Source organism: Neofelis nebulosa, chromosome 1 (assembly GCF_028018385.1).
Source record: "Neofelis nebulosa isolate mNeoNeb1 chromosome 1, mNeoNeb1.pri, whole genome shotgun sequence".
Classification (NCBI taxonomy): Eukaryota; Metazoa; Chordata; class Mammalia; order Carnivora; family Felidae; genus Neofelis; species Neofelis nebulosa.
This window is the reverse complement of record NC_080782.1, coordinates 149,288,747-149,305,146: the sequence shown is the minus strand read 5'-3', so window position 1 is coordinate 149,305,146 and position 16,400 is coordinate 149,288,747. Positions and strand designations below refer to the sequence as shown.

Below are 16,400 nucleotides of genomic sequence, written 5' to 3'. Positions count from 1 at the left end.
GGAATTATTACTCATATTTTAGAAATGCTGAAACATGCTAACTTGTTGAAGGGCATTAATGGTCCATTTACTGAACTTAGAGCCTGAAATTTTGTCTAGTGGTCCTCGAAGTGTGGGAGGGAGTCAAAATTACCTCGTTCATTTTACCTCCAGGTGGGATGGACAGTGACAGGGCCTTCCTGGTGGATGGTAACCAAGAGCTCTATGAAGCAGGCACAGCCTGGGAGCCCAGAGTCATGTTCCTATGGCTACATTTTCAGATAACTGTTAACATTTATCAGTAGATTAACTTGCAAAAGCAGTAGTTGTCTGAATAACCTTTAATTCAGGTAATCACTTTCGGATAAAACCAAGTGAAATACCATGCATTTTGTGATTTAAAATAAAATGATTTTAGATCTGCTTCAGAGTTTGGAACAAATAGGGAGAAAACTCACAGGACTGTGTGCCCGCAGAGTTTACAGAGTGATTTTCTTTTCAGGTAAATGGCCTGGAAAGCAGAAAAGAAGCAACACAAAAGTTTCCACAACGACCAAGTACAGAATTTTCTTTGAAACTATTAAAAAACACATTTTAGTGACAATGAGGTAGTACAGGTCACCTGCTTACATTTCTTCTCCAAAACATTCTTCTGAGCATAACTGGCTTGCATAACACTTAAATGTTTCAAAAAAATAGATTCCTCCATAATCTAAAGTCTGGATTTTATGGCTGCACTTCAACATAAATCAACATGCTTCCCTGTGACGCTTGCGAAAGCTGGGGGGGCTCTCGTCACAATATCCCCAGGAAGAAGAGAAAAGAACCTTACAAACTCTCTACTTGAAAAGCTATGGGGGGGGGGGATAACACTTTATAGAAGCTTTCCTAATATACCTAAGGTTACCTGCATCATGAAGTCTCATTTGAGGTGGTCTAAATTCTGAAGTTTAACTCACAATCAACTACCCTTCATCACTTTCTGCCCAGGATGAAGTTTTTGAAATTTAGTATGAAATGAACTTCAGTTGCAAGATTTTCCACATGCGTTTTATTTATAGTTTCTCTCCAGTGTGAGTCCTCTGGTGATTGGTAAGGGATGAGCTCTGACTAAAAGCCTTACCACATTCTTTACATTTATAAGGCTTCTCTCCTGTATGAATCCTCATGTGTGTCATGAGGGAGGAACTCTGTCTGAAGGCTTTCCCACATACTTTACAGTTAAATGGTTTCTCTCCAGTATGAATTCTCTGGTGCTGAATGAGAGCTGAGCTTTGGTTGAAGGCTTTTTCACAGTCATTACATTTATAAGGTTTCTCTCCAGTATGAATTTTTCGATGAGTGTTAACTGCTGAGTGGGAACTGAAGGCTTTTCCACATTCTTTACAATTGTACGGTTTCTCTCCGGTATGGATTCTGTTGTGTATATTAAGCCGTGAAATCCAGGAGAAAGCCTTCCCACATTCGTTGCATTTGTAGGGTTTTTCTCCTGTATGAATTCTTTGATGCTGTATCAGAGCAGAGCTTTGGCTGAAGGCTTTCCCACATTCTTTACATGCATAAGGTTTCTCACCAGTGTGAATTCTCTGATGTATAATAAGAGCTGAGTGGTAACTGAATACTTTCCCACACTCGTTACAATTAAAGGGTTTCTCTCCAGTATGAATTCTATGGTGTCTACTTAGCCGCGATATTGAGGTAAAGGCTTTCCCACACTGACTACATTCATAAGGTTTCTCTCCAGTGTGAATCCTGTGATGCTGAATCAGAGAGGAGCACTGGCTAAAGGCTCTCCCACATTCATTACATTTATAGGGCTTTTCTCCAGTATGAATCCGTTGGTGATTATTCAGGGATGAACTTCCTTTAAATGTCTTGCCACACTCATTGCATTTATAGGGTCTCTCTCCAGTGTGCATTCTCTGATGTCCAATGAGAGAGGTGGTGAAACTGAAGGCTTTCCCACATTCACTGCATATGTAAGGTTTCTCTCCTGTGTGAACTCTAAGGTGCTGAGTGAGAGACGAGCTTTGGCTGAAAGCTTTACGACATTCCTTGCATTTATAGAGCTTCTCTCCAGTGTGGATTCTCTGATGTTTACTCAGGGAAGAACTGTGGAGGAAGATTTTCCCACAGATGTTACATTTGTAACATTTGCGAACCGTGTTGACTCCCAATTGTTTAAACAGAATGGAATACTGCTGTGAATGGGGTTTCCTTCCCCTGGAAACGAGTCTGGGTTTTCTAACAAGGGATGACTTTAGACTGAGATTTTTCCCTAGCTCAATACCCATAAAGCTCTTCTCCCTAAGGTACGTATTCTTGATGGTAACTAAAACTTTCCTGAAAGGTTTGTTCTTTTTGCCTTGCTGCTTCTCTAGCTTGTCCTCATTTACGTAGGTTTTCCCCAACTTGAAGTCAAACGGACCATCACCTAGGAGTTTATTCATTACTTCCTGATTGTCTTCTTCAGAAACTGCAGTTTCAAACAAGCTCTCCCATCCTAAAATAAACAAAACGGGTAAGTCTCCCTTGCATGGAGGATAAAGAAAGGTGCTATCAAAATATACAAGGATAGGGGCACCTGGGTGGCTTGGTCGGTTGAGCATCCAACTCCAGCTCAGGTCATGATCTCATGGCTCATGGGTTCAAGCCCTGCATCAGGCTCGAAGCCTGGAGCCTGTTTTGGATCTGTGTCTCCTTCTCTCTCTCTGCTCCTCCCCCACCCACCCTCTGTCTCTCAAAAATAAACATTAAAAAAATTTTAAATACATATACAAGTATTGCTAACAAGTACGCCCTTGGATTCTTAGGAAAGGGTAGAGAGAAATAAAGGCAAGAGAAAGAAGCAGGGTGGGAGACATGCCTGAGTGCAGAGGGTCTGAGGACACCTGCATGTAGGTGAGCTGAAGAACTCAGAGAAGCCCCTCCGACAAAAGGAGCCAGGCTGCTTTAGTAACAAAGCTCAGGTTGGCAGGGCACAGGGCACTTGTGAGTGCAGCAGGTTGTGTTATTTATTCCTCAGCTTCCTCTCCCACAGCAGCCACCACCGCCCTTGAGGTAAGTCCACAAGAAAACTGCAGAGGGACTAGAAGTAAAAACTAGAAGAGCCATTGGCCATAAAAAGCTCTCTGAAACACAGGGCCTCCATCAGTGCTGTTTTGGAACTCATCTGAGGGCTATTTATGGTGTTATGATGGACATGTACTCACTCAAGGAGTATTTACTTAGTGCCCACCATGCAAAGATCAAGATCGGGATTACGGGGTACATATCAGGCAAGAATTAAGTTTTCACAAGGTGTACATTCTAGCAGCGGGATATTGACAATGACCAACTGATCAAATAAACTAGGGATGATGAGAACTAAGAAAACAAACAAAAACAAGGTGATGTGCAGTAAGAGCAAACAAGCTGTATGACAAGAAGTAAAATTAAAGATGATATCTAGGGACGCTTGGGTGGCTCAGTCAGTTAAGAATCTGACTTGATTTCGGTTCAGGTTATGATCTCACAGTTCGTGAGATGAAGCCTCGTGTCAGGCTCTGTGCTGACAGCGTGGAGCCTGCTTGGGATTCTCTCTTTCCCTCTCTGTCCCTCCCCTGCTCACACTCTCTCTCAAAATAAATAAACATTGAAAAAAAGAGTTCTAAATAATAAGAGCTGGCCATGTAAAAATGTGGGTATAAAGATGATTCTAGTCAGGAAGAACAGCTAGCCCAAAGCCCTAAGGCAAGAGTAAGCTCTGAGTGTTGGAGGAGCCTAGACAAGTCCAGTGTGGCCTAAGCAAAAGGGAACAAGAAGACAGTGTAACGAGGTGAGGAAAGAGGTAGGCAGGAGCCATACCACGTAGGTCTTGTAAGATATACGAACACATGTGAAATTTCTTCTGAGGATCGCTGGGGGTTGGGGGATGTGGCAGTTTTGTTTAAAAAGGAATACAGGGTGCCTGAGTGGCTCAGTCGGTTAAGCGTCTGACTTTGGCTCAGGTCAGATCTCAAGGTTCCTGGGTTCGAGCCCCGAGTCAGGCTCTGTGCTGACAGTTCAGAGCCTGGAGCCTGCTTTGGATTCTGTACCTCCCTCTCTCTCTGCCACCATCCTGTTCATACTCTGTCTCTCTCAAAAATAAATAAACATTAAAATTTTTTTTTCTTTTTTTAAATAAAAAGGACCTCGATGGTTGTGTGACAAATGGATTGTAATTGGGGGTCAGGAGAAACAAGGGCAGATGAAGAACAGTTCACTTAGGAGACTGGATGGATGTGCATTGGCACAGTGGGGGGAGGTGGGCACATTCGTGATGTTCTGAAGGCAGAGATGACAAGTGTCTTCAACCTATAAATAGGATGTACACAGTAAGTGAAAGAGAGGACTCAAGGATGACATCTTGCTCCTGGCATGGGCAGCTCAATGGAGACTGGTGTCATATAACGATATGGGGCATACTGGAAGAGGAGTACATGCTTGAGAATAATTTTCAGTCCACTTTTTGATCACTTAGGATACAGTGGAATCATTGCTTCAAAAAGAATGAATTGTATTTTATGAAAGAGCTTTTATTTTCTTAACTAAAAAGAAGATACATAATCATTGTAAGAAAATTGAAGAAAACACAGAAAACTATAAATACAAAAATAGAGTTCACCCATAAACACAACATACAAATATAATCACTGCTAGATATGGAATTTTGCTCACCAGAATTTGGGGGGAAATGAGAAAACACTTTTACTTAAAAAATAAAAAATGGTTGAAACTACATTGCCTCCTACCCCCTCCTCACTTAAAAAAAAATTTGTGGGGACACCTGGGTGGCTCAGTCAGTCAAGCAGCTGACTTCAGCCCAGGTCATGATCTCACAGTTCGTGGGTTCAAGCCCTGCATCAGCTCTGTGCTGACAGCTCAGAGCCTGGAGCCTGCTTCAGATTCTGTGTCTCCCTCTCTCTACCACTCCCCCGCTCATGCTTTCTCTCTCAAAAATAAATAAACATTAAAAAAATTAAATTAAAAAAATGTGTGGGCTTCTCTCCATGTCAACAAATGAAAGTTGATGCCATCATGTTTTCAAATTTTTTTAACTTAATTTTTTTTATTTTTTTTAATTTTAATTTTAAATTTAAATCCCATTAAAGACTCCAGTGTCACTCAGAGCAGTAGGAAAACACTGGATATGTATTTCTTAATCTGGGGTAATATAATGAGGGGGAAAATGGTATCTCGTTGCTTTAGTTTGTATTTCATTGATTATAATAAAATTGAACAGTTTTTCAAAGAATCCTGGGTGAATTTTCAATTCACATTCCTTGCCCTTTTAACAGTAATACTCATGCCTTTGTGCTGTAATTATTTACCCTCTAGACAATTTCTCTGTTTCTCATATTAAACCTTGGTATTTTATAGCCATAAAAGCAATCTTCATAACAGAAAAAAAACCTAGAAACTAAAATTTCCAAAAGATTATTTAATAAAATATGGCTTACCAATACAACAGAGTTCTTTCAAACAGGTGGGCCCCTAATTAATGAGGGCTGAATAAGTGAAGGATATTCCCAATTTAAAACAGTTTGAGAATACATGTAATCTTTTTTTTTTTTTTTAATGTTTATTTTTGAGAGAGAGACAGACAGAGACAGAATGCAAGGCAGGGAGGGGCAGAGAGAGAGGGAGACACAGAATCTGAAGCAGGCTCCAGGCTCTGAGCTGTCAGCACAGAGCCAGACACAGGACTCAAACCCACGAACTGTGAGATCATGACCCGAGCCAAAGTCATATGCTTAACTGACTGAGCCACCCAGGTGCCCCGAGAATATGTACAATCTGTTTCTTTCTTTTTCTCTGTGTCTCTCTCTCCCTCATGCACAAATACACTCAAACAAATATTCACAACCTGAAAGGATAAACAGTAAAACACCAACAAAAGTTTATCATGGTTGGCTGGCAAAATTTCAGGGCAAACACCTTTTTTTTTTCCTCCTCTTTTTTACATTACCATGTATACCTTGTATGAATTAAAAGTAGCTAATTTTTTAATGCTTGCAAAAGACAAACACAGTCAATTTGATACTAGTTATTTCTTTACCAACCAGAAAGCTCAGAGACAAATTTGAAACTCACCCATGGCTACCATTCCATGGCTACCATTCTTGTCCTGACCACAAACATATTTATTTTCTAAGGTTCTGACTGAACTTCTATTTTATCATTATTCTTACAGTTAGCTTCCTTGAATTGTTGGTGAAAGGTGGCAGAATACATGTTAGTATGTAGTAGAAAAAAAAAAAAATCCCTGAAGTAGGGGGGTGGGGAGCGGGGTAGCTTTGGCTCTTCAAAGCTAAGGGCCCTGTGAAGCCAAATAACAATATTAAAACAAAACTCCTTCATACAACCTAATCAGTCTTATAAATTCCAAAAATAAGGAGACTATCCCATAATATTCTAGACAGAAGACCCCCAAAACAGGGAAAAAAATGGTTTTCTACACAGAATATTGGGGGAAAAGAATCAAACTAATGGAGGATTTTTATCAATAACACTCAATGCTCTACACTAGAGCAAAGTGTGAAGGGAAAAACTGGTGCCAGAATTCCAGATCTATAACTCTCACAGGAGAGATAAGAGGATTTATTTTAGATATACACAAATATGGCACACACGAACCTTTCTAAAAACATTATTCAAGAAAATAACCTAGTCAAACCAAAGGGGAAAATCTGAAGACCAGGCTCATGAATGGAAACATGAGACTGAGCTGACACAGGAGACCTGCATCCTGCCACTGAGAGAAATAAATCCTGAATAAATAGCAGAGCACAGGAGAGACCCACCCTCTGGTGCTAGAATCAAAGACAAAACAGAACAAAAGCAAACAAAGACCAAACAAAACAAAACAAAACAAAACAAAACAAAACAAAACACCATCTCATAACAACAACAATAACAAAAACAAAGACAAAGCAGAAAAGCAAGTAAGAGTTTACTGACCCAGCAACCCGCAGGAGTTTTAGAGACTGAGAGGCATACCCTAGCAACCAGGGCTGAAACATCGTATTTTGAATATTTTCCCACAAAAGATTTAGGAGAATGCCATAGTGAGTATCTGCAAACCTTCTGCCTATATTTGATTTATCGCCATTTTGCTACCCTGCTTTCTCTCTCTCATGTAGTATATAAATACACGTACATCTGCTTTTCCTTTTTAGCTGAACCATATATAGTAAGTTGCAGACCAATAACATCAAACAAAAATGCAAGATAGAACAATGAGGGATGTATTGTAGCAATAGAAGGTTTGTTCAAACACAAAGAGAAGATAATATAAGAAAATAATCAGTCCAGGGGTGCCTGGGTGGCTCAGTCGGTTGAACGTCCAACTTCGGCTCACGTCATGATCTCACAGTTTGTGAGTTCAAGCACCGGATCAGGCTCTGTGCTGACAGCTCAGAGCCTGGAGCCTGCTTCAGATTCTCTATCCCCCCTCTCTCTCTGCCCCTCCCCACTCACGCACGCACGTTCTCTCTCTCAAAAAAAAAAAAAAAAGAAAAGAAAATCATCAGTCCAGGGGTGCCTGGGTGGTTCAGTCAGTTAAGAGTTCTACTTCAGTTCAGGTCATGATCTCACAGTTTGTGGGTTCAAGCCCCGTGTCCAGCTCTGTGCTGACAGCTTGGAGCCTGCTTTGGATTGTGTCTCCCTCTCTCTCTGCCCCTTCCCTGCTTGTGTTCTTTCTCGCTCTCAAAAATAAGTAAATAAACATAAGAAAGAAAGAAAGAAAGAAAGAAAGAAAGAAAGAAAGAAAGAAAGAAAGAAAGAAAGAAAGAAAGAAAGAAAGAAAGAAAGAGACAGTAAGAGAAAGAACGAAAGAAAGAAAGAAAGAAAGAAAGAAAGAAAGAAAGAAAGAAAGAAAGAAAGGGAAAATAATCCAGTAAAAGCAAGAAAAACTGGGGAAGACATGACTCACAAGCCTTTAAGCAGGATATACTGTGTTGTCACATATTCTGCATTCAAATTACAAAGGACAGGGGTGCCTGGGTGGCTCAGCCCCTCCCCTGCTCACACTCTGTTGGTCTCTTTCTCAAAAAAATGAATAAAATTAAAAAAAAATTTTTTTTAATTACAAATGACATCTGAGACAAGTGGGGCCCTCCTTGGGAGATTTCAGCTCTCCCTCCGAACCTCCAAATCAAGGACTCAACAAGGTAGAGAGACAGAGGACATGCCCTTCCCAGCATGTCCCACCTGGCCTGGCACACATAGGAGGGCCCTGGTCAGTGTCTCCTGAGCACAGGCTCCACCCTGATCAGCAGCACCCAGGCAGTGAGAAAGTGCTATGCCCATCTCCCAGTCACGGTCACTCACCTACACGTGGGTCTTGAGAAACTCCATTTTCCACCATCCAGGGGTCTTCCCCTTGCTGTAACTGGAAGATAACCTTTGGTTTGGAAAAGAGAATTCCTGTTCGTGAGCAAGGAGAAGAGAATGAGTCTGTGGTGCAGACATAAGCAGCCATCCTGGCACCCACATTCAGCTGCACGGGCTCCAGGGCAGAGAGACAGCTGTTCTGAGAGGGCCTTAAATTCCTGCCACAGAAGACGGGCGGGAGATGGTCTCAGGAAGAATAGCAGGGCGCCGGCCGTGCACTCTTCTACACCGGAACCTCCTGTGAGACCCAGGGGGACAGAGTCTGGGGCACAAGACTTGCAAAAGCATAAAAAGAATGCCCGTGATCTACTCTACCAAACCAACACCTTTCTTGGCAGTGGGAGGGGACAGCAACTGCGGGCTGAACCTGGTCACACCCTCCAAGTGTCCTCCTTGGAGAGGGCACCAAGATGCTCCCCTGGAAGATTCTACATCACGAGGGCAAGTTCTTACCCAGCGAGACCAGGGTGCCATAGTTCTCCAGCATCACCTCCCGGTACAGGGTTCTCTGTGCAGAGTCCAGGCGCAGCCACTCGTCCTGGCTGAAGAACACAGCAACGTCCCTGAACGTCACAGACTCCTGTAATGGCAAACCCACTCCTGCTCACCTGGGACCAACACCCCAACGGGATGACTGAGCAGCAAGATCACCATGCAGGGTTCGGAGCATCTTGAGCCGAATACTTCTCAACCACCTCTCAGTGACGAAGCACATGCCTATCACATACCTTCTGTGAAGGAAGCACTGTGCCCCCGGGAAGATGAGGCACAGTGGCCGAACGAGAGAAGCACTTGAAATCATTCTACAAAATCACAACAATAGAAACACAGAACTTGAGATGTGGAAATGCACAATCATAGATACATGAAAAGCCCATTTTACAGCTCAGACCTGAGAATCGGGCTTTAGAAGGAAGCTCCAGCAACTCACTCGGGGAGGAACAGGTGAGCCTGGATTCTGTCATCACCTCAGGCCTTCTCTGTGTCCTGGCACAGACATTCACAGGCACAGCTTTGCTAGGAGAGGACCCAGGATGGGGGACTACAGGACCTTGCAATAAAAGCCAGGTGAGAAGGTTGCGGGTGGGACACTCCCTCTCCGCCCCAGAAGCCTTTGTTCTACCTTTCTCTTGCTGACCTGTATCACAAGTCACCTCTCTTAAACCCCTTTCTTTTCCTATTAAAAAATCTTTTTGCGGGGGGTTCCTGGGTGGCTCAGTCAGTTAAGCTTCCGACTCTTGGTTCTGGCTCAAGTCATGATCTCACGGTTCAAGGGTTCGAGCTCCATGATGGGTTCTGGGCTGACAGCGTGGAGCCTACTTGGGATTGTCTCTCCCTCTCTCTCTGCCCCTCCCCCACTCACTCTCTCAAAATAAACTTTAAAAAAATCTTTTCTTTTAAAAGTGAATTAGAGGGGCGCCTGGGTGGCTCAGTCGGTTGAGCATCTGACTTTGGCTCAGGTCATGATCTCGCGGTCTGTGAGTTCGAGCCCCGCGTCGGGCTCTGGGCTGATGGCTCAGAGCCTGGAGCCTGCTTCCGATTCTGTGTCTCCCTCTCTCTCTGACCCTCCCCCATTCCTGCTCTGTCTCTCTCTGTCTCAAAAATAAATAAACTTAAAAAAAATTAAAAAAAAAAAAGTGAATTAGAAAACATCAATAAGTAAAAGGAAAAGAAATGTTCATCTAACTTTCTACTACCATACACAAGCTTTGCTAACTTCTCTCTGTATATATGTATATATGCCTCTCAGAACTTTCTACTTGCTAATATGGCTCTAGGTTTAAATAAAAATATTATAGATATAACTGTATCCCACTCAATATCTTTTTTTTTAATTTTTTAATGCTTTTATTTATTTTTGAGAGAGAGAGACAGAGTACTAGTGAGGGATGGAGAGAGGGAGACACAGAATCCGAAGAAGGCTCCAGGCTCCGAGCTGTCAGCACAGAGCCCGATGTGGGGCTCGAACTCACAAACTATGAGATCATGACCCGAGCTGAAGTCAGACGCTCAGCCAACTGAGCCACCCAGGTGCCCCGTACTCAATATCTTTTATTTGTATAGATGGACCGATTTACTTAACTAATCTCCTAGTGGTTACTTATGTTGTTTCCACTTTTGTAACTCTGAAAATGCTGGACTATGGATGGAGGCAGTACTAAATGTCTTTTCAACAGCTCATGATCTCATGGTTCATGAGTTCAAGCCTGATGTTGGGCACTCTCAGTCCAGAGCCTGCTTGGGACTCTCTCCCCCTCTCTGCCCCTCCCTCACTCACTCTCTCTCCTTCTCAAATAAATAAACTTTAATAAATAAGTCACTTGCCAGTCTCACAACTCAGGACTGCTTCCTCAAGGACCTGGTAGCTATCTCCTTGAATGTGCCGATCTCTCAGTCTCCTGGGAGGAGGCGGGTCTAACTTGTCACCTGATGAACTTCCAGACTGGGTTGTAGCCACTTAACTCTATGAATGAGCCTTCTGTCTTTGCAATCCCCTTGGTGGATTGTCTGTGATGAACATCACATTCTGGCTAAATGCTTATTCAATAATAAAAGTGTTTTCTTTCTCTTCTGCCTTTGTGAAGAGGTTGGGAGGTGATTATGTTTTTATAATTCTATTTCCCTAAGTGCCACAAAAGGGCAAAGAAGGGAAGAAAACACTGTGGAAGGAAGGCTCATTTCCCTGAATCTGTTCCCCAAGACCACTGTCTAGTTGTGCTTTCTTTTCCTGTTACTGTTTTTCTTTCCTTTTCCTCATCTATATGAGCCTAGTCCTGCTTGTAAGCCCCAAATCGCCCAATATAGTTGACCTCTGAACAACCTGGGTTTTAACTGTGCAGGTCCACGTATATATATATATTTTTTTCAATAGAGCATTGTAAATGTATTTTCTCTTCCTTATAAATGTGTTAATAACATTTATTAATGTTAACTAACTACTTTAGTAGTTCTCTAACTCACTTGATTATAAGATTACAGCATATAATATATACACCACACAAAATATGTGCTAATCAACTGTTATTGGTAAGGCTTCCAGCCAACAGTAGGCTATTAGTAGTTAAGGTTTGGGGAGGAGTCAAAAGTTGTATGTGGATTTCTCATTTGCAACAATGTGGATGGAACTAGAGTATATTATGCTAAGGGGAATAAGTCAATCAGAGAAAGACAAATAACATGATTACACTCACATGTGGAATTTAAGAAACAAAACCAATGAACATAGGGGAAGGGAGAAAAAAGAGGGAGGAAAACCATAAGAGACTTTTAACTACAGAGAACAAACTGAGGGTTGATGGAGGAGGTGGGCAGAGGATGGGTTATATGGGTGATAGGCCATAGGTGATAGGAGGGAACTTGTGATGAACACTGGGTGTTATATGTAAGTGATGAATCACTAAATTCTACTCTATACTACACTATAGGTAGTACTACCAATATTACACTATAGGTTAACTAACTAGAATTTAAAGAAAAACTTAAATTAAAAGTTATATGTAGATTTTGGAGGGGGTGGGTAGTGGCAATGGGGGTGCAGGAAGGGTCAGAGCCTGAGCCCTTATGTTAGAGTAGTCTGCTAGTTAGGTTCTAACAGATACCTGGAGGCCAGCAACAAGGAAGTCATTGCCAGCTATCAGGAAAGTCAGAGGCCTGTCCTGGCAGCACTCCACAAGAAGCCAGATCAAATCAGACAGGCCCAAGATGTGGATGGCCAAATTAGGAAGAAAATTAGGAAGAAAAAGCTTGAAACCCTGCATTCCTGGCCCAAGTAGAATATTCCTAGTTAACAACTATAAATAAAGATAGAAACCCAGGGGCGCCTGGGTAGCTCGGTAGGTTAAGTGACTGACTTCGCTCAGGTCATGATCTCACCGCTCATGGGTTCCAGCCCTGCGTCAGGCTCTGTGCTGACAGCTCAGAGCCTGGAGCCTGCTTCAGATTCTGTGTCTCCATCACTCTCTGCCCCTCCCCCACTCACGCTCTGTCTCTTAAAAATGAATAAATGATAAAAAAAAAAAAAAAGATAGAAACCCAAACCCCAGGATGCAAAGCTCCCTCTTGAGCTCTCCTGCTCTTATCTTGCGAATATACTTTTTGCTTTAATAAACTTTCCTGCTGTGTCACTCATGAACTGTGCTGTGTATCTGTCCTTGAATTCTTTCTTGAAACAAGACCAAGAAATTTCAGCGACCCTCCAGGACGGGCTGGGTCAAGGCAACACTTAAACCCCTGCATTGTTCAAGAGTCAACTGTACTAGAACATATCCCTGACCAACCTGATTCAGAGGTCTTCTTCGTTGGAACTTCCTAGAAAATCACCTGGACCAAGGACTGCTGTAGTTGATTGGTCCTCAGTGCCTGGAGGGTAAAGCCCATGCATTTTCTCTTTGAATTCCTAATGTTATTGAAAAAATTATCTGACTTCCCCAAATTTCCACGCTTCATAGGGAAAACACATACCTAGATCCCTCACAAAGCTCTGTGTGGGTCATTGGCTTGGGACTGGGGGCACCATTCAATTCCTAATCAACAAGTACTTAATGATTAAGTGGGGAACTCACAATGAGACTGGCGCTGACACTAGAAAAACACCTTCCTTCCAAAGTTACCCTACCAGGCCCTCTGGTCCCTCCGTGGGCTTCACTGCCTTGTAAACCTCAACAATGGCGTTAAGTGTGATCATGACCTCTGAACCAGGAAGGCAGTTCAAGAAAAAAGCCTCCACTCACCTGCACATGGGCTGGCAGCAACCTTGTGGCCATTTCTCCCTCCCTGCCGCCCCTCCTGGAGAAGGCACCTGAAATGGAGAAAGAAACAGTGAGGTCTCTCCATCCTGTCTATACTCCCACCCTCCTTACGCCTGACTAAATTAGAAATCTCCACACACCGAGCACCCTACAGAGAGAAGCCAGAGGGAACAAGTAAGCCCAAGTATTCCTGAGTTAGAGGGTCCGTGAGCCTGGCCACCAAAACCAGGAGAGGCAGCAAGCATACTTCCAGCACATGAACAGAGTAAAGGGCAGTCATGCGGGGCTCCCTGAGATGTTCATTTAATGAGAAATAACATAAATATTACCCACATCTGCATTTAAATATTTTGGGGCTGTACTATAATAATGTAATCATAATAAATATATTGTATCTAATGTAACATACAACCATACATCATGCACAACAAAGTACAATAATATGATAATTATAAATATTCTTCACATAACATTTGAAGGAAATTGGAGTCCTTTTCAGGAAGAACCAAGCAAAAATTAGTCCTCTCTTCTCTTCCTTGGGAATTGTGCTTCCTTTATGAAGAGTTATCAAACCTCCTTAAATATAAATGAAAACATTACCCATCCACCTTCCTCTCCCGGCTCCAAAACACCACAAGGCTCGAAAGAAAGAGCATCACTAGCTACAAATGAATTTAAAATTTAGAGAAAAGGGAAGGAACTCAGCAAAAGGTCAAAATTAATCTAAACAACAACGAAAAAGGGAACAGTCAAATCACCAGAGGATTCCCTCTGGGAAAAGTGCCAAACAAGCATAGATGACAAAAACTGATAAACACAAAATAAAGTTTAAACTCGGGGTGAGATGGGGGCGGGGGAGACCGAGGCCAGCGCTACCAGCAAAACCAGCCCCAGGGTTCACGGACCCTGAAACAGAGCACAGCTTCCCGCAATCTCGGTTCTGGGGCCACTTCTCCAGGAGCCTTGCCCGAGGCTGCAGCTCAGGCAGTGACAGCTCCGATTTCCCGGGGTGGGAAGACACGAGAGTGGAGACCTCCCCGGGCAACGCCTCCTCTCCGGGCCGCGTTCACCTGCCGAGGCCGCCGCGGCTCAGACGCCCGGAGCCGGGGCTCGTCCGGGACTCCCGCCACGGCCGGCCCTCAGCCCTGGCCCCGCCTCAAGAGCTGTACACCCCGGGCCAGCTCTCACCGGCAGCCACTACCTGAGCCCGCCGCGACGGGGACTCCAAGCGGCCGACCGCACTGGAGACAAGCAGAATACCTAGCCTGGGGACATTTTTCGCCGCCGCCGCCAGGCCGCCGGGCACAATCGCGCCTGCGCAGGAGAGAGCAAAGGGGTACCTCGCCTTAACCGCAGTGCTTTCCTTTCGAACTATATTTCCCAAACATCATCACAGCCTGCCGGTCTACGGTGTCCGGAAAGGACCAATAGTCGTAAGGCTGAAGATAGTTTTTCTGGGAGCCTACGAAAGCTGAAGCCACATCTTTCTGCATCGCTAACCGCTTGTGTTCTCTAGCACCCTTTTGGGAAAAAGTGGGTATGTATTTTAAAAATGTGGAAAATTAGCCGCTCGCTGCTGCTTGTTCTTGGTTCCTGGAATGCAAAGATTTGGTTAGAGGCGAGGGTAGCTTTATTACCATACAGTTTGCAAACCCGGGAGTCTCAGTCTTGGTCTACAAACTGAAAGTACTCTCCAAGTTCTCTGCCCTTATCAAGGCTGGTCAGACCCAGGTCCCAAACTGCCACTTCAGGAGCAGAGTGACAAGCAGGATACAACTCGCTTTTCTGAGCAGCTTCAGGATGTGGCAGCCCGTTGAAGAACATGATAAGATGCGTGGCAGGGGTCTTTCCTGCGAATATTGCTGAATTTTGTACAGCCTTGTCACCTCAGGCTGTGCCCACTGGTTTTCTCTTCATCATTCGGCCTGATTAAAAGTCTAGTTTTTTTCCCAGAAAATGAGGGACCCCATCTTGTCTGTTAGCTGTCGCTGTGTAATTATTGGGGTCTGTTGTTCTTAACTGTGAAAATCCATTTTACAAACTTTTGAATTTTAAAAAAGTTATGTCTAAATTTCACAACCTAAAAAAGATTTTTTTTTCAGTTTTTTAAAATATTTATTTTTGAGAGAGAGAGACAGAATGTGAGCGGAGGAGGGGCAGGGAGAGAGAGACACAATTTAAAGCAGACTCCAGGCTCTGAGCTGTCAGCGCAGAGCCCGATGTGGGGCTCAAACCCACAAGCTGTGAAATCATTACCTGAGCCAAAGTCGGATGCTTAACCGACTGAGCCACCCAGGTGCCCTGGTTCTTGTCTTTTTCAAGGGAATAACACAGATACCAGGTAACTTCAGACATAAATGTTTTTAAATGTTTAAATATATGTGTTAAATGTTTAATAGAGACTACCAGACAAATGGAAACATGATATATGACTTCCTAACTAGCCACAGAGTAATCTTAAACTATATTCGTTTAAGTCAATATTCTTTTTTAAATGTAAATTATTTGATTTATTTTTGTAATCAGATCCTCACAAAGTTGTCTTTTCACTGTCTTGTTAACATGAAATTGTACACAAAAGTTGATCACTTGGGGAACAATAATTGTATATTCAGTTTAACAGAAATATAGTTGGATAGTTGTCTTAAAATGCAAGATTTTGTCTGTTACATTGTCTTTCACCATGCAATCATATTATAAAATGTTTTAATTTCAAAATGAAAAATAACTTATGTTGTTGGAAAAAGCAAAGTGATCTACAGTATGTCTTCCCTGCAAGAGGGAATTTAGATTTACAATTAAGGGGAAAATATGTATCAGACTTCTGCAGGAGAGTCGTCAGCATACCTTATCCAGCCCTTACTCACAATCCTATTTTTAGCTTTGCAGAGACCTGGTAAGTATCTCTCCTGGGCAACCACACTTTCCACATCATGAAAGTACAGGTTCTCACATAATACATGATGATAGAAAATGAAATACAGTAAAGTAGATTTCTGAATTTCAGTTCTGAGTCTCCTTGTCAATACCAGTAGATAAGTGTGTGGGCAGTAACACTACTCCAAGAGATACAGCAAAAAATGTACTTGACGGTTTGGAAGTTAAGCAGCCAACAGCTAAAGTGGTGATTCTATCTTTGGCCAATGTCTCTCTGAACAGAGGTCTGTGGTCTGGGCCACTGGTGCCTTGGGTCCTGGTAGAAAAGCCCTCCTTTTGGTGGGTGTTTTCACTCTCCCCAAGACACTCAACGCTGAGCCA

At 43.0% G+C, this 16,400-nt stretch overlaps 1 protein-coding gene and 1 pseudogene across 13 annotated transcripts; both read right to left on the bottom strand.

Moving 5' to 3' along the window:
* Positions 1–305: 305 nt before the first annotated feature.
* Positions 306–14,557, bottom strand: ZNF879 (zinc finger protein 879). Of its 13 annotated transcripts, none has more exons than XM_058739282.1 (6): positions 14,331–14,557; positions 13,125–13,192; positions 9,123–9,197; positions 8,848–8,974; positions 8,332–8,427; positions 306–2,482 (listed from the first exon to the last, which is right to left on the bottom strand). In XM_058739282.1, exons 2-6 carry the CDS (start codon positions 13,155–13,157, stop codon positions 1,035–1,037), a joined length of 1,779 nt encoding a protein of 592 aa, XP_058595265.1. In that variant the 5' UTR covers positions 13,158–13,192; positions 14,331–14,557; the 3' UTR covers positions 306–1,034. The 13 variants fall into 13 exon arrangements, with proteins under 13 accessions (XP_058595265.1, XP_058595257.1, XP_058595275.1 ...); XM_058739274.1 differs by having other exon boundaries at positions 14,344–14,557; XM_058739292.1 differs by having other exon boundaries at positions 14,403–14,557.
* LOC131520240 (transmembrane protein 243-like) lies at positions 14,299–16,400 on the bottom strand (annotated as a pseudogene).